Genomic DNA, 21,310 nt, shown 5'->3' with positions numbered 1-21,310 from the left:
ATTGCCTCTCATCTGTTTCTCTGTCAAACCTCCCTCTGTCTCCCTCTTATAAGGACACACGTGATTGCACTTAGGGCCTGTCCTGATAATCCAGGATAATGTCTCCATCTTGAAATCCTTAACTTAATCTGCAAAGACTGTTTCCACCCAACGTAACATTTTCAGGTTCCGGGGATTAGGGCCTGATGTCTCTGGGCGCCGATATTCGCCCTGTTACACTCAGGGTTGTTATAAGGAGGAATGCTCCTGCTAACGGTGGCAGACGATTGAGCAGAGCACCTGCCACTAGAGAGCACTGAGTAAACAGTGAAGAGATCTCTAACGATGCCTCCTTTATAGGGCTGCGTAAGGTTCAAACAATGCGCAGGTATAACACTTAGAAGAGTATGAGATTAAAGAACGAAATAGAAACAGGTCTAACAGTTTCTCTCGCTCCCCCTACTTGGATCCGCACATCCTCTCCGGGCCGCCTCAGACCCCGCCCACTTTCATTCTCTTCGCCTCCAGAGAACGAGTCTCCACCTCGAGGCCCCGCCCCCTCTGCGCGCTCCTTTGGCCCCGCCCACCTAATTTGGCTTTCTCCGCTCGTAGTGCGTTTGAGGCGTGAGGGCCTTCGCGGTCTGTTTATTCTACTGCCCATCAAATGCTAGCCCATTCTATCCAATTCTGTCTCCTTTCTCAGCCTGTAGATTATTAACCCAAGCAAGATAGATTTTACTGAGGTTAATAGTGGCAACTTATTTGCCTTCAGATGAAATACGAGGGGAGAAGCTGTTGGAAGCCGACTGGCGATATTTAAGACACCTCGCACGAGTCGGGCCGGGTCCTACATCCTTCGGTCGCTGAACCCGGGCTGGCTCGTCGCGCAGGCGCAGTGCGTCCGACTCGCCATGCCGACTGTCAGCGTGAAGCGCGATCTGCTCTTCAAAGCCCTCGGCCGGACCTACAGTGAGTGCCGGCCCCAGACCTTGGGCTCTGTGCCTTTTCTCGGAGGCTGGGACCCCTTCCAAAAAGGCATCGTGGCAGCGTTCATGCTGCCTGGCAGGTTTTGGCCTTGGGCGGTCGGGGTCAGGCTAGGGAGGGCTGACGGCCGAGGCGGCCTGGCTGAGCTGATGTAACTAACCTCTCGGAGCCGGTATCGCCGCGGCTGCCCTTGCATCACCTGCGTGTGTCCGGCTCGCCGCGTGATTCTGTCAGCGGTCTCACATCGAGCTCCTACTGCGCCCCTGGTGCCAGGGGAGAGAGAGGAATGAAGCCCCGGGTTGCACGCCGAGTGTAGCTGGCTGAGTGCAATAAGAAGAGCGCTATGGGAAGTCCCCTTGTGAGCGGAGGAGGGGCAGCATCCTATCTTGATTTTATTTTATTAGTGTTTGCCGAGCGCCTGTTATGTGCTAGGCTGTTCTAAGCGCTTTGGGCGGTGCACGGGATACAGAAGGCCCACGTTCACGTTCTGAGGAGGGGGGCAGACGATAGTTAACCAGCCCATTACTAAAATGATTTCGGATGATGTTAAATACTCTCAAGGAAGCAAAGATATTGTGCAAGGACAGTATCAGATAGGGCGGTAACATTTGAGCTGAGACCTCAGTGACGAGAAGGAGTCTTTACCCGGCAGGCTTAGTCTTCATGCCACGTTTCATCTCTTCTTCAGTTCTAAAAACACTACTATTAAAAGTAAGGGGGAAATATTAAGTGCAGCTGTCAGTTACCATATAGATGTAGCAGTTGAAACATCTCCCCCGCCCCGTAGTTATCAGTTTGTATAAAGGCTGTAGCAACTAATTGGTGAGAGCTGTTGTTGGCTTTAGAGCTCAAGATGATAACAAAGCTCTAGTTGGTTTAACAGGTACTGCTTTCTTGAATGAGATATTCCTGTGAAAATAAAGTTAGCTTTTAAAAACGTTTCTAAAGGTGCACTTTTGGATACTATGTATTATTGAAGCGTTATTCTCCATCAAGTTCAGCCGTAGGTCCCTGAAAATAGAGGTAATACCCTTGCCCTCTGAACTCTGCTCTCCTTACACTTTTTATTGTATAATATGCTTATTTATATTTCTTATTCATTCTTCTAAACCATATTCTCGCTAACGGTGTACAATAGACCTGAGTTGCACAAGATTGTGTGTGGCAAATATTTGTTCAAGACATGATCAGTTCCCACCCAAGTATCCAATTCTGGCAAAGTAAGAAATAATCTAGGTTTTAAAAAATGTTGAGATTTATAACCTATTTACTGTCATCTGATGTTTGAATATATTCTCTAGCTGCCTTTCTCCCCTTTTTTTCTTACTGAAAGAGATCAGGTAAGCTTGATTTTCCACAAATACCTGTCAGCTACTGACTCTTTGAAATGGCAGTCAGAAAGATCGATGTTACTGAGATGTGCTTCAGACAGGTCAGAAATAATACTCATCGTTAGTTTATATTTCTTCTGTTCTTTCTTGCAACCTTTTGACTGTTCAGTTGGGTTGAGGTCAGAGTTGGAAAAGCATGTTTTGCGAAGGATCTGGTTTCCAAGTAGTGTGAATCCATCTTGTTTCCTACTCTTTTTTTTTTTTTTCCTTTTTTTCCCTTTTTCAGTCTCTCTTTTTTTCTTGTTTTCGGATAATGTCTCTTTGCTGTTTTCTGTCCCCATTCCTTCTTTTTTTCAGTCCTTCCAAGGGTTGCTTTTTGTCCTAAATTCCGTTGTGTCTACCTGTCACTGTCCTCCCCTTCACCATCTCTTTGCTTATCAAGGATATTTCTCAGGCTGCTTTTGTTACTTTGGTCAGTTTGCTCCTCTGGGGCAGTTTTGTCTCCTTGGTCCACCTTCTTTTCACCTTTCCGTTCAGATGTTTTCCTCTTGCCACTCATTTTCTTATGAACTGATTTATTGTCTCTATTCTTCACTTCTGGTCCTGTTCTGCCTTGGCATAATTGCTAGCGGTACTGTCGGAGCCACCTGTGTATGTCATACAAACCCCGAAAAATTAGTAGACCAAGAGGTTCAATAGAGCAGGTAGTCAGGAGAGCTGCAGTTTTTAATAACATCTCAGAAGTGATATACCATCCTTTGCCCTATTCTGAGTCCTACAGACCAATCCTGGCACACTGTGGGAGGGGACTCTGCAGGGTGTGAATACCAGTGACGCGGGCTTGGCGATCTGAGTCGTCGGAAGAAAGATTTCTTGGACTTGCAAGGTCTGATAGTAGTGCTCCTTTTATTCAGAGAACAGCATGGGGACAGGACCCATGGGCAGTGAAGAGCTGCAATGTGTTGAGGGTTAGGGCTAAATTTATAAGGCATGGGTACATGACTTATTTTTACTAGACAAAGGAAAGGTGATGTAAAAAGTCATTAAAATGGTATCAGTGCAGGTGGGGTCTGGTTATTGTGTGGTTGTATAACTTTAGATATGAATTGTGTCATATAGATCGGCACGTAGGCCAGGACGCCTTAAGCTTCTCTCCCTGGGGCAGCCTTGATCCACATCACCAGGAGGCAGGTATAGGAGGCCCTCTTGGAGGCTGACTGCCACAGACTGCCCTCTGGCCTCCAAAGATTCATGTTCCTCCCACATGCAAAATATACTCACCCCCTCCCAGGGCCCCCGGGAGTGTCATCCCATTACAGCCGCAGCTCATAGCCCGGAATCTCATCTAAATGAGGTCCAGGTGTGGATGGGGCCCTCAGGTGTAGTTCCTTAAGTACAGCTGTTGAGTACAGTTACCCTTGGCCTGAGAGACTAAAGAGACAGGTTGTCTGCCCCACATGCACCTAACATACAATGGTGGGACAGGCATAGCGTAACTACTATAGGCATTACGCTTCAAAAGGGGGGAAAATGGGAGACACAAAGGAGTTGTTGGTCCATGACAATTCTGAAATTGAGCTGGCAAATGTTAGATATTCTTGATTAGGTCTGAAGGCCTGCAGTCATTCTCCGTGGCTCTCAGCCCTACCCTCTAGGCTCTTGGTTCCACCCTCTGAGTGGACCCCCCCCTTTTTTTTGGTGAAAGAAAGCAGGTGCTTTACAGCTGATTAGTTCTGTCTACTTCCTGCCAATAGACTTTGGAGGTTCACAGGCTTCGTTTCATTTTATTCTGTCTCCTTTTCAACTCAAGTTGGCAATTTTTCTGCATATGTATTTCTTTTAAAAACTTTGTGGGTCGGGGGCAGGCCCCGTGGCCGAGTGGTTAAGTTCGTGCACTCTGCTGCAGGCGGCCCACTGTTTCATCGGTTTGAATCCTGGGCGGGGACATGGCACTGCTCATTGAGCCGCACTGAGGCGGCGTCCCACATGCCACAACTAGAAGGACCCACAACTAAGAGTATACAACTATGTACCAGGGGGCTTTGGGGAGAAAAAGGAAAAAAATAAAATCTTTAAAAAAACCCAAAAAACTGTGGGTCTTTGGTGAATTTTACTGTTTCCATTTCATTAGGCAAGTCACCACCCACACGTCTCTGAAACAAGCTGCTCTGTACCTTGAGCTTCTGCTACAGTGCCCTTCATTAAGCTCTAGTGTGTGATGGAATGGATTTGTGAGGCACACCCTTAATTTCTTTATAGCTCCTTTTGTCTGAGTGAATAGTACCTTTGATCTTTCTGAGTCTGAAGATTTTACCCTTGATTTCATCTTTGGACCATGTTTTCCTGGTAATGCTCTGGGTTTGCTCTTTGCTCAGAAGTCGTTTCTTAATTTTAGCCTTGTTTTACATCTCGAGAGGCTGAGAATTTTTAAAACCATCAAGTCCTGGCTTCTTTTTGTTTAGCAGCCTTTCCTTTAGTTTCTCTCTTCTCTCATGTGATGAGCGACAAGAAAAAAGCCAGGCAGCACTTTCAGCACTGGTTGGAAATTTTCACTACATCACCCAGTACGTTTTCTACTGTCCACGTCACTGGAGGCAGCAGCATTGCTGAACTTTCTGCGTCTGCGCAGAAAGGATTCTCCTTCCAGTTTCCAATAACGCTACCTCACTTTCCTCCATGTCCTCACCTACACCCTTATCAAAGACTGTGAGGCTTCTTTTAACAGCTTTTTTGAGGCACTTCAGGTTTCTGTTTACAGTTTCCTCAAAGCCCACCTTCCTGATTCCAAAGCCACCTTCATGTGTTAGGTTTTTGTTACGCCAGCACTCCACTTCTAGAGACTAAAGTCTCTTAGTTATCTCTTCCTACGTAACAGATTACCCCAGTTCTTAGGAGTGTAAAACAATGAGCTTTTATTATTTCAGACAGTTTTTGAGAGATGGGAGTGGCTTAGCTGGGTGCTTCTGGCTCTGGGTGTCTCACTGGGTGGCAGTCAAGCTGTCAGCTGGGCCTGCCGTCCTCTTAAGGCTTGGCTGGGCTGGAGAATATGCTCCCAAGCTCACTCATGTGGTTGCTTCACACAGTTCACACGAAGGTCTCAACACCTGGAAGCAGGGATCATTGGAGGCCTCTATTCCCTGCCCTAGGTAATGATACCTCCCCCCGACTTGTTCACCCACACCAGAGACCTAGGAGTCTTCCTAGACTCCTCTTTCCCACTCTCTATTCCCACCTCCCATTTAGTCATTGAACCTTACAGTTTCTGCCTCTCTAACATTTCTCACATTCTTCCTTCTTCCTCATCCTGCTGCTGCTTTAATCAAGTCCCCACTGGGTTTCTCCCATCGTACTGTAACAGTGGACTCCCTGCTCCAGTCCATCCACCACCCTGCCACCATTCTTTAAAATGCAGATCTAGTCATGCCTTTGCCCAGCTGAAAATCCCGTGTAACTCCCCGTTGCCTGCAGGCAGGTGGGAGAGCAAATCCCGTGCATGTCGAGTTGACTTCTTTCTACTTGGTGTGTCTTGTCTCTTCCTGACGGGGACCTTATGCTTCATCCATATTGAGCTTTCCAGATTTGCCGTGCTGTTGTCTCACTCTTCTCAGTCCTGCCTAATGAACTCATCTTTTCTGTGAATCCTTAGCTGATCCTAAGTGGGGTTGGTTACTTCCTTTTGTGCCACCCATGTACCTTGCACCTAACATAACTCTATTTACACCTCTTGTTTCTTTGCTAGAGTAGGAAGTAGTTAAGGTGGGAGTTGCGTTTTATTTATCTTTGTAGCCCTGGCACCTAGTACAGTGCCTGGCATATAGTAGGTGCTCAGTAAATATTTGTTAAATTGAAGTTCAGTGTCAGGATCGGGAATCTTAAGACCAGCTTTTCACTAGAGTATACTGGTAATGATGGTTTGTCTTCAATTTTTGGTAACTAGAAAACCCTGAAAATGCTGTATCAAGCAGCAAACCAAAGTAGAATCTAAATTGAAAATAAGGAAGAGAACCATTAATTGCTGCAGACCTCCTGGGTTTCAGGGCAGTGTGCTGGGCCCATTGTCTGCAGGAGCTCACTGAAATATTTCCAACAATTGCGTGCTAGAAATAAATGGCTATAAAATGCTACTTTATGGGTGAGGCATTTTGATCCACTTTATGGACGAGGCATAGGAACCAGAAAGTTTACATAAGATGCTAAGCTCTCAGAACTAGTAGTGGGGTAGTCAGAATTCAAACTCCAGTTGGCCTCGTCCCAAAGCCAGCTGTCAGGCCACCTCAGAGAATTTTATTTTATTTTATGTTTTATTATTTTTTTAAAACCTAACCATTTTATTATGATAATAAATCAGATTTTATACAGAAATACAGCAAATGCCTAGGCCAGAGTTTTTGCTCTGTGTCCCTGGAAACCATGCTATAATGCAGATTATTGCAGAAACGGGGTCAATATTAAATGCTTTGAAGATTTACATTCTTGTTTCAAAGAAGTTATGGACCAGACTAAGCATATATAATACATGTAAAACCACAACATCTATAATCATATGAATAGCAAAATTATGTTTGAGGTCATAAAATAGACAAATGTACTGTGTATATTGATTATAAAATAGGCACTAATGTATTATAGAACATACTTATATTAAAAATATAACTTTATCATAAGTTTGACTCATTTTCAAAATGCTAGCTGTACTAAACATATAATTAACATTAAATTTGTTTGACTTGTAATTCCAAGGTGCCTTTGAGGTGTGCTTTGAATAGCCTGTTTCTCAAAATCTCTCAATAGCACTGTTCAGGGACAGTGGAACTGTCATTTTTTTACTTGGAGGTATGTCTTGTAGTTAACCTAGGAAGTATTATTCCTCAGGGTTACTCTAAAGTTGGAATTGTTCTTTTCATCACAGCATCTTTGCATATTTAAAGACAGGCTAGGGGCCGGCCCACTGGCATAGTGGTTAAGTTCACACGCTCTGCTTCAGTGGCCCTAGGTTCACAGGTTCCCCTCTCTGAAAGAGGAAGATTGGCAACAGATGTTAGCTCAGGGCCAATCTTCCTCACCAAAAAATAAAATAAAGACAGATTCTGTAAGAAAGTGCAGTTTATATACTATTTTCATTTATGCTGAATGGATTAAAATTAATACTCTCTTCTTTTTTTCCTAGCTGACGAAGAATTTGATGAACTATGTTTTGAATTTGGTCTGGAACTTGATGAAATTGTATGTATTGGATATTTATTTTTCAGATATTCTGTATATAGGCTCCTTTTTCAGAGTTTTACTATATTTTATCTTTGTTACCTTATGGCTATCTGTGTTCCCTTACGGTTGTGGGCCAGGTGATTTCTGTGTTCTCTGTGTTAAGGAACAAAGCTCTGGTTTTAAGAGCATCTTTGCTTTGAGATTAAGAGCGTGCTTTGCTTAAAATCTCGAAAAGGCTTCATGCCTTAGTCTGCATGCAGTCACCTCAGGTTGTCAGGCTGGTGCTGTGGAGATGGATAGACCATCTCAGGTAACCCCAGAATGCCAGTGGGCTGCCTTTTTGCCAGTTAGCCATGGAAAGGGACCTGGGAAGCAGTGGAAACGTTGCTTCACCCAGAGTTGCTGGGTCTCCTTGGCTGCTGGCTGCCCCTCCTTCACTTCCTCCGTCTGTTTAACCAGCATGAATTCGTTCTTCCATTTCTGTGTACATTGGTCTTGTAACAGGATCTCCTATTTTTTGAAGAATTGCTTATAAAAATGATTGATGCATTGTCTTATTGAAGTCTTTTGTATAATTATTAAAATATTTAAAAATAGCTTTACTTACAAAATATATTACTAATGATTGTGCATTAAAGACACTGTACTTATAACTAAAAAGATAATTTATTATTTCTCTGGTAATTAGTGTTATTTTTCCTAAGTCTTTTATCTTCTTGATTTAATCAGTGTTTTATAATGCTATAAGGTTAAAATATCTTCAGGCTGACAAAAAAATGCACATTGTCTTGCCTTGTTTTTCTTGCCACTGCTTTACTAATGTTACAGAAAGATATTTTTTATATTAATGAACATCTGTATACTTGAGAAGTTGGCTGAGATTTCTGTAGTTTATATTGAGTTGCTATTAATAATTTTATTAGTTCTCAAAATTATGTTTGAGGCTGTGTGATACCTAAGAGCATTGGACTGGATATCAGAAAATTTGAGTAATAGTTGGAGCTCCAGCATTTACTAGCTGTGTAACCAGGGATCTCTTTGTCTCTCTGGGCCTCGTATATTAGTCTCTCTGGACTTCCTTTCCATGTGTGAAATAAGGGGTTTGGATTATATGATCCCTATAGATTCCTCTTGGTTCTGAAATTTCTGTGGTCTTTGATTTCCATAAGATTTTTGTTAGGACTGACAACCCCAATCTTTGCATATGGTCTTTCACATGAATTGATATACTGAAAATGAAAGATTTAAGCTGCTGTGTCTTTTTTGCAAAGGAATTGGGCCATTGTTTATTCAGATGCCTTCATTTCTCTGGTTATGTATTATCTCCTGTTTATATGGATTCCTCCTGAAATCTAGCATCTTCTGTAAGGCAGGTCATCTTTCTTCATGAAAAAATACCAATTTTATTGACTCCTTTGATTGAACGCTATTTAAATTTTAATTTTTCCTCCTCCTCCTGCCTCTTCTCATGTCCCTCTCGCACCCCCATCTCTTTTCTCCCCTCCTGCTTCCTCCCCCTCCTCCTCCCCTTTCTGCTCTTCTCCTTCTTTTTTTTTCTTTTTTCATTTTCTGTAATTTTAAAAATATGCCTCCTAAGTTTGAGGTGCCCAGCGTAGGTGTTTCTTGGAGCCCGCACAGCCTTGCACAGTCCCAGCGTTGTATGGACCTCTGTGGTTCCTCAAGTGTGACCTGGGCGCATAGTGCTTAATGACCAAAAGTGAGTTCCTCCGCATGCTGTGCAAGTGTAGACTATAATTCCGTATATGGGCAATACTTTGAACAGCTTATATTGTGGCAGTGGGAGGGCATCATGTAAAACAAGTATCATTACATATTTTGATAGGAATCCACCAGTCATTTTAGCAGGTCGTTGGTGGTGGAAATAGTGGAAGTTCTGATTAAGTGGAGTTTCCACATAATTGAAGGGTAACATTAACAATTGGGATATAACTTTTGAGCATTTTGATTGAAAATTTCTTAAACATATTTACAGTTCCCTGCTGTAATAAACATAAGAAATAGAATATAAGTTCTGGGCAATGGTTATCGTTAAGAAAATCTGTTGTTATTCTCTACTATAATGTAATGATTTGGATATTCTAAGCTTTTTGCCACCTCGTTAAAAATTATTATTCTATTGGTGTTTCTTCTCTCTTCTCCCTCTTGGTAGCCTTCGTTCTTGCTGCTCTGTACCTTTACTGTCACTAGATTGCCTCCTGTTGTCCCTAAATCTCTTCTCATTTACACCATAGCTTCTGATGATCCTTCAAATCTTATTGTTTGTTTTTATATGCTTACTTTCATTCTCAAGCTGCTTCTAGACTTGGGTACCCACAGGATTTAGCTTTTAGAGGTCTTGTCTTATAAGAAGTTTTGTTTTATTTGGTGAATCATCTTTGCTTTAACTCACTGACATTTTGTTGTTGCCTTGTATTCTTGGTGATGTTTTCATTTTCTTTTGGATCTTTTAGGGATGGGCAGACTTTCTGTAAAGGGCCAGGTAGTAAGCTTTGTAGGCTGTGTAGTCTCTGTTGCAACTCAGCTGCTGCAGTTTGTAAGTAGTAATAGATAACATGTAAACGAATGGGCCTGGCTGTGTTCCAATAAAACTTTATTTACAAAAGTAGGTGGCAGGCATGATTTGGCCAATGGGCCCTAGTTTGCCAGTCCTTACTTTAGATGGATTTGTGCTGTTCTGGAATGACTGAGGTTGCTAGATGTCTCAATACAGCAAAAGATGGAGTATTTGTTGGTTGTGATTATAACATTTAATATTTTCATGTTATTTTTGTTACAGACATAATAAACCCGTGTTTTGTTACAGAAAAACATGTATAATGTAGTTACTGCTTTATAGGACTCAGAACAGCTTTTTTAAAAGAATTTATGTTTATTTAGTTTTATTTTATTTTTCGGGCTTGTTTTAGACTTCTGAGAAGGAAATTATAAGTAAGGAACAAGGTGATAAAAAGGCGGAGGGAGCCTCTGATGTTGTTCTTTACAAAATTGACGTCCCTGCCAATAGATATGATCTCCTGTGTCTGGAAGGATTGGTTCGAGGACTTCAAGTCTTCAAAGAAAGGTAAGGGAATATATTCATTAAATATTTTGCTAAGTTGAGTTTTTCTTTGCCTGTCATTATCAGCAGCCCTTTTAGTTTCTAGAAAAATACTTGTTGTACAGGTACACAGCTTAGGTCTGCACAGAGGGACAATGGGCAGGTGACATTCATGTAGATTGTAGCCGTTGGAAAATTGGCCTGAATATTGAGTCATAGCCTTTCATTTTGGGAGCATATTTTAAAATTGGAGTGGTTAATGATTTTATGGCTTCTTAACAGTTTCCTTAAAAGTTCCTGTAAGTTCCCTCCATAATCCAGTTGGAATAAAAGCTTCACTGGATTTGTTAAAGGTTGGGAGGAAAAGTGGAAGTGGTAAAACTTTATATGCCATTCTCTTAAGAATTCTAAGGAGGCTTGAGAGTGGAGCTTCCTAACTGGAAAACTGAAGATCGTATGATGGCTGTACGATCTTGGGCAAGTTTATTGGCCTCTCTCGTTTCAGCCTCTTAATCTGTAATGAAGAAGAATTTTAAGTCCCTTTCCAACTCTTCATGTAATAATTATAAAAAGTAATGAATGTATTGAAGTGAACAAGAGGCACAACAATAACAGCTATCAAAAATAATTATTTTAGGTTTTGATTACTTAGACATTACGTGGTCAGTTGCAAAAGAATAAGAGTCTCTGGCTAGTGGGCTAGACTCTGAAATTGTGATGAGTGATGGGTAGTGGTGAAAGGGAGATGATGAGGTGTTTGGTTAATGTGGTTAAAATTTGGGAGTTGACCCACTTGGTTCCCTGCATGACAATCAGGTGCTTATATTTTAGGGTCAGGGATAATAATCCCTTAGATTGTGTTTCCCAAACCTACCTGATTAGAATTTCTTTTTTTTCTTTTTTTCTTTATTTTATTATTTTTTTAAGATTTTATTTTTTCCTTTTTCTCCCCAAAGCTTCCTGGTACATAGTTGTATATTTTTAGTTGTGGGTCCTTCTAGTTGTGGCATGTGGGATGCTGCCTCAGTGTGGCCTGATGAGTGGTGCCATGTCCGCGCCCAGGTTCCAAACTGGCGAAACCCTCGGCTGCTGAAGCAGAGTGCTCAAACTTGACCACTTGGCCACAGAGCCGGCCCTTAGAATTACTATTTTTAACAGGCGCTTGTATGATTGTTATGATCAGACAGAATTAAGAAAGTGACTTAAAACCTTTGCTAGTCAAAGTGTGGTTCATGGACCAGCAGTGTTTCCATCACCTGGGAGCCAGCCAGTTAGAAATGCAGAATCTTGGCCTTTACCCAAGACCTGTTGAATCAGAATCTGTGGTTTAACAAATTGCCCAGTTGACTGTATTTTTAGTAAACCTTTTTTTTAGAAGCTCAGAATCTAATGGTTGGAATAAAATTTAAAGGTTATCTAATCCAGTCCCTCAGCTGGTGTTTAAATGCCCCCTATACGGTTGCTTAGTTAATGGTTTTCTAGCTGAGACTCCAGTGATAGGAAGCTCATGACCATGAGGCATCCTCTACCGTTTTTGGACAACTTTGAAGGTTAGAAAGTTTGTTTTGTTTTTTTTAATATTCAGCCAAAATTTGATTTGCTGTAACTTCTACCCATTGTCCTAGTTCTGTTCATTTCGTATACGTTCTATACACAGTATAGGATATATTAATTATTATATATGATGTATAGTTTACATAGGATATGTTAGTTTATCAAATGTTTTGGTTAATAATGAGCAAGTTTGTTTTAATATTATTTTAGGATAAAGGCTCCACTGTATAAACGGGTAATGCCTAATGGAGAAATCCAGAAATTGATCATCACAGAAGAGGTAAAAGGATACATTCTTATTTTCCTTTTTAAAAAAATCTCTTTTGTGTGTATATCTATAAGGTAGGGAGGAAAAAGGAACAAACCTGACCCTTCTGCCAAATGTACTTTTCTTGGATGATTTGCTAAAATGGATGTATATTTAGCCTTTAGCTCTTAAAAATTGTCTATTTGTTTTTACCAAGAAATGAAACAAGGCATCTGTTTTCCATGAACAGTTTTGGAAAATAACATCCAAATGTTTATTTAAAATACATTTGAGTTAAAATAGTTTAAATTATGGTATGGTAATAAAATTTAGTAAGAGTCACTTTTGGAGGGAGGTTCTTTTGGTAAAAATACCAACTGTGAGCAAACTACTTGAAGATTAATTTTTTCTCAGTTATTTAGTAAATTTTCAGAAATCTTACTGAAATGTAAATTCCATGAGGACGATGACTTTTTCTTGTCACCACTATATTTTATTACTTGTTGATTGAATGAATGAATGAAAATATGTGACTGTGTCAAGAGTGCAGCTAATTTTCTATTACAAGATGTTATTACATGGAAAAGCCTTAGTATTTGCCATCTCTAATGGTATAATGAATTTCAGACAGCTAAAATACGCCCTTATGCTGTGGCAGCAGTTCTCCGAAATATAAAGTTTACTAAAGATCGCTACGACAGCTTCATTGAACTTCAGGAGAAGTTACATCAGAACATTTGCAGGTTTGTGCTTGCAGCGTCTTTCCTCCTTGCCTTCCCTTCTCCCTTGCCCTCTCCTCCTCTCCTTTCTCTCTCCACTTCTACCTTGCCTCCCTCTTTCCTTTCTCCTTCCTCTGCAGATGTTTTTCAAAGGATTTCTAAATTAATAATATGTGAGAGTAATAGGAGTTTAAATTTGCTTTATCAGGTAGCTGTTTGTTACTGCTTGTAAATGGTGTACGCATGGAGAAATGGGAGATATGTTTTGAATACTGTATAGTGAAGAAATATCTAGTCCCAATGATTTTGTTAGTTGTTTTCTGGTTCAAAGCATTAGTAGTAGATTGTACTACCAAATATCAAACCATGGTAATTTGAAGTATGACCTATCATTTAAAAAACGGAATAAAAAAATTTGGCTTGATCTCACTTTTTGAGTGAGTATAATTACAAATTGACAGATGAAACTTGAGACTTTTAAGTGACCGATTTTCTTATTTTATCTTTGATATTACTACACATCGTTTCCCCCACAGCTCCCTTTAGTGCAGTGATCTTCAAACCTGTATAGTTCCTAAGGAAGGTAACAGTGGGAGTCCTTGAACTAATTTCAGTATTTCACAACTCCTAATGGAATTATGTTTTACTGATGATAAGAAACATCAGGCTTTAGCTAGCATATTAAGTTTTTTGTGTTGGTCCTGAAATTTACCAACATAAGTTATCTCATGCTGTTCGAAAGGTATGATTAATGGTTATATATGTTGTGAATAAAAATAGAAAAAAATTTTATTTTTTAGTAATCAGTTTGGTAAACTGTGGAGACTAGAAGACGCTTGTATGTAAGGGGTGGGCTAGGGACAGGGTTGAAGGAGGACCCTGGATGTTTTTTTCTGGGGTGAAAAATGTTTAAAAATAGTAGTTAAGCTCATGAGGTCTCTTTTTCCTTAAAAGTCTTTGCTCATGTGGTAAAAGAAACTTTTTTTTCAGATTCCAAATAACAGTTATTCCCAATTCTTTTTTTTGTTTTCTTTTGGTGAGAAAGATTTGCCCTGAGCTAACGTCTGTGCCAGTTTTCCTCTACTTTATATGTGGGTTGCCACCACAGCAGGGCTGGCAAGTGGTGTAAGTCCGTGCCCAGGATCTGAACCTATGAGTTGGACTTATCAGTCTTCCTATATGACTTTTATGTTTTGTGTCTTACTTAAGAAGGGGTATCCTAATCCAGTTTTTCAGCGTTGCTTTCCCATATTTTCTTTGAATATCTTTCTTTTTATGGTTTCGTGTGTGTGTGTGTATGTTTGTCTTTTGTTTTTCAAAATGTGTAACTCTTTGATTCATTTGGAATTGACTTTTTTGTGATTGGTTTGAAGTTGAGATTTAGTGACATTATGAAGTACTATTTTATTTTAGGATTAAGGGACCCGTAGTAATATCTAAGAAAACATAGACTTTCTTACCTATGGATTTGTCAGTTGTTAATTTATCTGAACTTACTGAACCATGTATATTTCAATCATGGTAGTTCTGGGGTTATTATCCTCCATAAGCCCATAAGCCTATAACTCATTCAGTAAAGTAGCACTTCCTTTTTGCTTGTCAACAGTTCAGTTCAACCGTATGTATTAAGTATGTTAATAAGCATAGTACTTTTGCAGTCTTGGAAGTTGACCGAGATTTGCTTCTTACAAATTTTAAAAACTGTTTCATGGCTCATGTAATATGGACTTTAATAAAATCCTTGATTACTTGATGCATTTTATCTCCTTGGTATTTATATGTGGTTATGCATAAATACTCAAATATATATGCACACACATCTAAACCTAATTTTAAGAAATCTTAAGAACACCATAAATTCTGACCAAGTTTCTCTTTTTGAGTTGTCTGTTAGAAAGCTTAGTGCCAAATTTGTGACCCTCCATGGTAAGGCGGTAGGCCTTCAGATTCTCATTTACTCTTAACATCATTCCTGGCTCTGTTTTAGGTCCCGACTTCGATTTCTTTCCCTCCTAGTTTGTAACTTGCTATAAGTTCCAAAATTACTTTTAAGTCCTTTGCAGATAAACTATAGAACAAAAGAAACTTTGAACTTTCCTTATACATTAAACGTTAAATGTAATTCACAGTTCTTAAAAGTAATTTTTTTCCATTATTAAAGTAATACAGCTATGTGACAAATTTAGGAAGATAGAGAAAAGCCAAAAATCACAGCAGTTTGGTAGTTTATTCTAATTTAATAAAACAGTTATGTTTATTTATGGACGCTAAGAAGAAATAGGTTAAAAGAAGGTAAAGGGAACGTTGACTTTGAAAATGTCCTAGTACTTGGGAAAGCACAGTGGAAGGGATTTACTTCAGCTACTGAAGTAAATGTGTTTTAAGTAGCTTTATAATTTTTCATTACTTTTAATGGTTGTGAGAATTTCTTATACTTCTCTAAAGTTGCCGTATAGCAACAGGCTATTTTAGGAAAGAGTTTAAAAATTTTTAAAACGTATTGTCTACATTCTTTTGAATTTCTGCTTTGGAATATGCAAATCTCTTTTTCCGTCTCTCTCCCTCTTTTCCTCTCTCTCAACATTTAGGAAAAGGGCTTTGGTTGCAATTGGTGCCCATGATTTGGACAGTTTGTCCGGCCCCTTTACTTTTACTGCGAAGCGACCTTCAGATATCAAATTCAAGCCTCTGAGTAAGACCAAGGAGTATACAGCCTGTGAGCTGATGAACATATACAAGGCAAGTGTTCTTTTAGGTTATGCAGTGGCTCTGCATAAATCATGGCATTCCTTCAAAGTCAAGTCTTAGAATTAGGGAAATGTAATGAGTTCTTTTGAAAAAAATAGCAGTCAGTGTCTGGGCTCCAACCAGGAGCTACTGATTCATTTGATCTAGAGTGCGGCCTGGGTGGAGTTTTGTTTTGTTTATTACTTTTTTAACCTCTTGGATGGTTTTAATGTATAGCTAGCATGGCGAACCACTGAAGTAGACCATGTCAAATTGTAATATTCTTATTTGGGCGTAATTAAAACTCATTCAAGTATAAGGAACAGTAAGACTTAGCTAGTTTTTTGGTGGGAAACTGTATTACAAAGTGTCTACCTCCCACTATTAGCAGTTTAGATTTCATCAGTGAAAATGAATTCACTAGTCACTTTAAATTGCACTTAACAAATAGAAGTATTATCATTCAGAAAAAGCAGCTCTTATCCTTGGCTTGATTTACCAGTGATTTTTTTCCTATTTATATAAATAGTTTTGTGATGGTTTTTGTTTTGTTTGTGATTATTCAGGGTTACCAGTGCAAATCTATTTTCATTCTTGAAAAATGACTCCCAGTAGGAGATGAGGCTGTATAAGGATGTTGAGATATTAATTTTTTTTTTTTTTCCTGAGCTAACATCCATGCCAACCTTCCTCTATTTTTAGTATGTGGGCCACCAGCACAGCATGGCCCATAACAGAGTGGTGTACGTCCGCGCCCAGGAACCAAATCCGGGCCTTGAAGCAGAGCATGCTGAACTCAACCACTAGACCACTGGGGCTGGCCTGAGATAGTAATTTATATTAGAAAATCTTACAGATTTAGAACTTTGTGTAAAACTGCAAAGGGCCGTTTTATTGTTTTTCTGACTCTTCTCATATTATATACTAGGTAGATATATAAACCAATTACCATGATAGAAATAAAAAACTAATTTTATTTGACTTAATTGTTTTTCAGACTGACAACCACCTTAAACATTATTTACATATCATTGAAAATAAACCCTTGTACCCAGTTATCTACGATAGCAATGGTGTCGTCCTTTCAATGCCTCCCATCATCAATGGTGAGTTATTTCTTAAGCATCTAGATTTTTGCTGTTTTCTCCTATTCTTTGGCGTTTCTGTAGAATTCTCAATAGACTTGACTGAATCAAATCAAATAACTCTTCATCTGAGAATCTCAGGTCTTTTTTAGATTTTATGCTAATAGTTCTTTTCAATTCATGTATTCAATTTTATTGATTTTTTATAACATATAAATATTTATAAGTTCATAAATATTTCCTAGTACCAGTCTCTGGATTCTGTTATATTCCTCCAAAAGGTATTGATATTTTGGTTTTAGCAGGTAATTCACTTGATTAAACTTAGTCAAATTCTGTCTTGCCTGGTGTTTTATAGTTAAATTAAAACTTTTAAGCGGAATTTTACTGTTAACTCCTTTCTGAAGGCTTTTTTGATGATTCAACTTGAAAGTATTTACAAAATTTAATGACGTCAAAGCCACAGATAGTTTGCCTTTCTCGAGGCAAGAAGGGGGTTTAGTTGATTCACAATGGGAAGGAGAGTCTTTTCCTCCTGGAGATCTTGGACTCCAGTAGAGTTATGTGCCACATAATGACATTGTGTTTAATGATGGACCACATATACCATGATGCTCTCATAAGATCAGTACCATGTAGCCTAGGTGTGTAGTAGGCTATACTATGTAGGTTTGTGTAAGTACGCTCTATGATGTTTGCACAACAACAAAATTGCCTAACAATGCATTCCTCAGTGCATCCCTATCGTTAAGCGATGCATGACTGTAGTTACAGTGGGTAAGAACCTGGACTTCAGAGTTAGCCAGACCCAGACCTGAATCTTAGCCTTGCTGCTTAATAGCTCCTGATCATGGTCAGTGAGCTTAATCTCTGAATCTTTGTTGTCTTGCCTGCCACTCCATCACAGGGTTGTGGTGGAGATGAGCTGAGACAACCTCTCTTAAGTGCTTGACATAGCACCTGACACAGTGAATGCACTCAGTAAAGACTTGTTATTTTATCTTTATTCCCCTGCTTGCAATGGGGGCTTAAAATAAAAGTCATCTATATCCTTACCTCTGAGGTGTCAGTTTATATTGGATTCTAAATTAAAATGTAGTGTGTTTTGTTGAGCTTTTTAGTGCACCTCTATTTCTGAAACTGATTATTTTGTTGTTATTGTGTGTTCGTTGCAGGAAATCATTCCAAAATAACACTAAATACTAGAAATGTATTTATTGAATGCACGGGAACTGACTTTACTAAGGTAAATAGAACTTTTGTTCTCTTTTTGTACTATCACACAGGATAGATTTTACTTCTGAGCCAAGACTAAATAAATAAACTTTAAAATATGTTTATTTCGTAGGTGGGAACAAATTTTAGAAATTTATAAAGATATAGCTATTTTGGGGCCAGTCCCATGGCTGAGTGGTTCAAGTTCCGCATGCTCTGCTTCGGTGGCTGGGTCTGGATCCCTGGCGTGGACCTAGTCCACTCGTCAGCCATGCTGTGGAGGCATCCCACATACAAAATAGAGGAAGACTGGCACAGATGTTAGCTCAGGGCTAATCTTCCTCACCAAAGAAAGATAGATATTCTGTACTTTGGTTATGGTGCTTTCATTCAATTGACAAACGTTTAATGAGCACTTGCTGCCTTTCTAGTGCCATGAATTTAATAATGAGTTACTTTTTCTTGACTTCAGGGAACTTGTAGTCTAATGGGAGAATTAGCCATATGCATAACTTTAAAACAGGATGGGATAAGTATTGTAATGAGGTCTGTATAAATTGTTTATCTTAGTTGGCTTAATTTAAATGCTGTGTAAAGTACCTTTGTGTACTTGGTAAAAATTTTTTTAAGATGAACTGGCTATAGAGGAGTTTTATTTAGCAAATTGATAAAGGGTTTATGCACACAATGATATCTAGAATATGTAGAATGGTAGTTTGCGCACGTTTAGTCACTGTATATATTAGATCGGATTGCCATGAAAGCTTTTCTCTATGGCATGCAATTTCTTCACGCCTGTTGAGTAAGGCGTAGAGTGAGGTGGCAGTTAAGCAAATTAAAAAAGGTAAACTTGAATGGAGGAGGAGGCTAGAGTATAGAAGCAGGGCAGATAACTGGCGTTCACTGCATCTTACAGGATTGGAGACCGTTGTAAGGCATTTCATTTACAACTTTTATGTACTGTATTTGCCTTCAGAAACAGTGTCAGAGTAAAATAATATAGCTTTTACTATTTAAAACATTTTTTTAAATTTGTACGTTAACAGACCTTGAATATCTTTCCTGAAGCTTATATACAAAGAGTGAAGTATATATAAAAGCAAAGCATATATACAAATAACTTACTGTATTTTTTCCTAAGCATATTTTTTTTTAATTAAAATAATTTGACAAATCTTTGTGGGTCTCCCTATGTGCCAGACATTACTCTTTGCGTTATGTATACTGTATACTATATACACACACACACATATTTAATCCTCATAGTAACCAAATGAGGTAGGAACTTTTCATTGTTTCCATCTGACAGGTGAGGAAACTAAGGTAGAAAGACGGTCAGTAACTGCCCAGAGTCAGACAGCTGGCGAGTGGTTGAGCCAGGAGGCGGGCGTCTGGCTGCTGAGACTTAGGAGATTGACCAGTTTACTCCTGTAGTCAGCTGCTTGTCTCTCTCGAAACCTGGTGAACCCACGGGAGGGATCAGGGAAGTAAATGATTCGTCTCAGTCCTGGTTGTAACTCTCAGAGAACCGCGTCAATGCAGAACACCTGAAGATAAGGACAGGCCTACTTTAGTCATAAGTTTTTATTCCACTTCCTTTTTTAGAATGTATTTTTATATGTTTGGGGACTAAATTATATTAAATATTAATTCATTTCCATTTGAGTGAAGAGAGAATATATTTATAGTTTACCATAATATTTGGTTTTCTTCCTTTGCAGGCAAAAATAGTTCTTGATATTATTGTCACCATGTTCAGTGAATATTGTGAGAATCAATTTACGTAAGTTGATTGGGCACCTTTGTTGATGGCCTGTTTTTCTCAAGGCAGAGCACTATGGCGTTGTGCTAAACATAAAGATGAAAAATGTGGTTCCTGTAACTCGAATATATCTTTTTGGGGAGCTAAGACATATGCGTAAATAATGTATAAAATAAAAAGTGATACCTAGTTTAAAAAGTTTTGGTGATGTTCTGGCTGTTTGTAAGGGCAAATTACTGCTGACTGAGGCAATCTAGGCAGGCCTCATGGAGGGAATGAAATTTAAGCTGTGTTTAAGAATCATTGGATTTGAAAACGTAAACATGGAGGGACAGTAAAAGGAACAGCTAAACAGCTCAACAAAGGTAGAGAAGCGTATGTAAGAGTAAAGCGTATAGCCCATATATATCAAAGAACTACTGTATTTTTTCCAAAGCTTTTTTTTTTCCTGAGGAAGATTTGGCGTGATCTAACATCTGTGCCAGTCTTCCTCTATTTTGTAAAGGCTGCTGCAGCATGGCAGCTAACAAGTGCTGTAGGTCCACACCTGGGAACTGAATGTGGGCTGCTGAAGTAGAGTGCACTCAACTTAAACACTAGGCCATGGGGCCGGCCCCCAAAGCTTACTTTTTAATTAAAAAAAATTACTTAAACCATATGACCTTTAGTGTGTAGTACCAGCATTATTGTTTATTTTAGAGTATTAATTATAATTCAAAATAAATGTATAACTGTAGAAAGCATGACTGAAATTGTATGGATAGTATGAGTCTTTTTTTTTTTTTCTTTTTAATTTTTTTCCTTTTTCTCCTCAAAGTCCCCCAGTACATAGTTGTATATTCTTTGTTGTGGGTCTTTCTAGTTGTGGCATGTGGGACGCCGCCTCAGTGTGGTTTGATGAGCAGTGCCACGTCCGCACCCAGGATTCGAACCAAGGAAACACTGGGCCGCCTGCATTGGAGCATGAATTTAACCACTTGGCCACGGGGCCAGCCCCCTTTTTTTTTTAAATTGATTTGCATTTATTGGTTGTGACAATCAGCTTTCATTGTGTAACACACCACCCTGGTAAAGCCTGGAATGCGTGTATCAATATTGGCAAGGAGTCCACAGCGGATGCATGCTTTCTAGTACTGAGAAGTAAGCTCATCAAGTGGGCGCTGCCTGAGGAGATGAGGGGCCGTAGGAAATGGAATAATGGAGTAGTGTTCTGTAGAGGAGGGTTAGTCCAAGCAGCCGTGTTGGAATGGGAATAGATTGAATGTGTTGAGGCTACAGTTGTAGACCAAGAGAAATATTTGTTAACCTCACACATTTCTGAAATTTATGGCCTTTTTTTTTTCTTAAGTATTTATTGCTGGCTTTTTTTTTTTTTTTCCAGGGTTGAAGCAGCTGAGGTAGTTTTTCCTAATGGGAAATCATATACCTTTCCAGTAAGTATTTA

The 21,310-nt window shown here is 39.3% G+C and overlaps 1 protein-coding gene across 2 annotated transcripts in view; it reads left to right on the top strand.

Annotated features, from left to right (window-relative positions):
• The first annotated feature begins 576 nt into the window (after positions 1-576).
• Positions 577-21,310, top strand: part of FARSB (phenylalanyl-tRNA synthetase subunit beta) — a 74,168-nt gene continuing 53,434 nt past the window's right edge. Inside the window, exons 1-10 of one of the 2 annotated variants that reach the window (XM_001495406.6) lie at positions 577-948; positions 7,462-7,517; positions 10,427-10,581; positions 12,322-12,391; positions 12,986-13,101; positions 15,666-15,816; positions 16,802-16,910; positions 18,065-18,135; positions 19,826-19,887; positions 21,248-21,299. In XM_001495406.6, the coding sequence (XP_001495456.1) occupies positions 891-948; positions 7,462-7,517; positions 10,427-10,581; positions 12,322-12,391; positions 12,986-13,101; positions 15,666-15,816; positions 16,802-16,910; positions 18,065-18,135; positions 19,826-19,887; positions 21,248-21,299 (900 nt within the window). In that variant the 5' untranslated portion in view covers positions 577-890. The remainder of the gene's footprint in view (positions 949-7,461; positions 7,518-10,426; positions 10,582-12,321; positions 12,392-12,985; positions 13,102-15,665; positions 15,817-16,801; positions 16,911-18,064; positions 18,136-19,825; positions 19,888-21,247; positions 21,300-21,310) is intronic. The other variant, XM_070269336.1, reaches the window with a different exon arrangement.

Source organism: Equus caballus, chromosome 6, assembly GCF_041296265.1.
Source record: "Equus caballus isolate H_3958 breed thoroughbred chromosome 6, TB-T2T, whole genome shotgun sequence".
Classification (NCBI taxonomy): Eukaryota; Metazoa; Chordata; class Mammalia; order Perissodactyla; family Equidae; genus Equus; species Equus caballus.
This window is presented reverse-complemented; position numbering and strand designations above follow the sequence as displayed.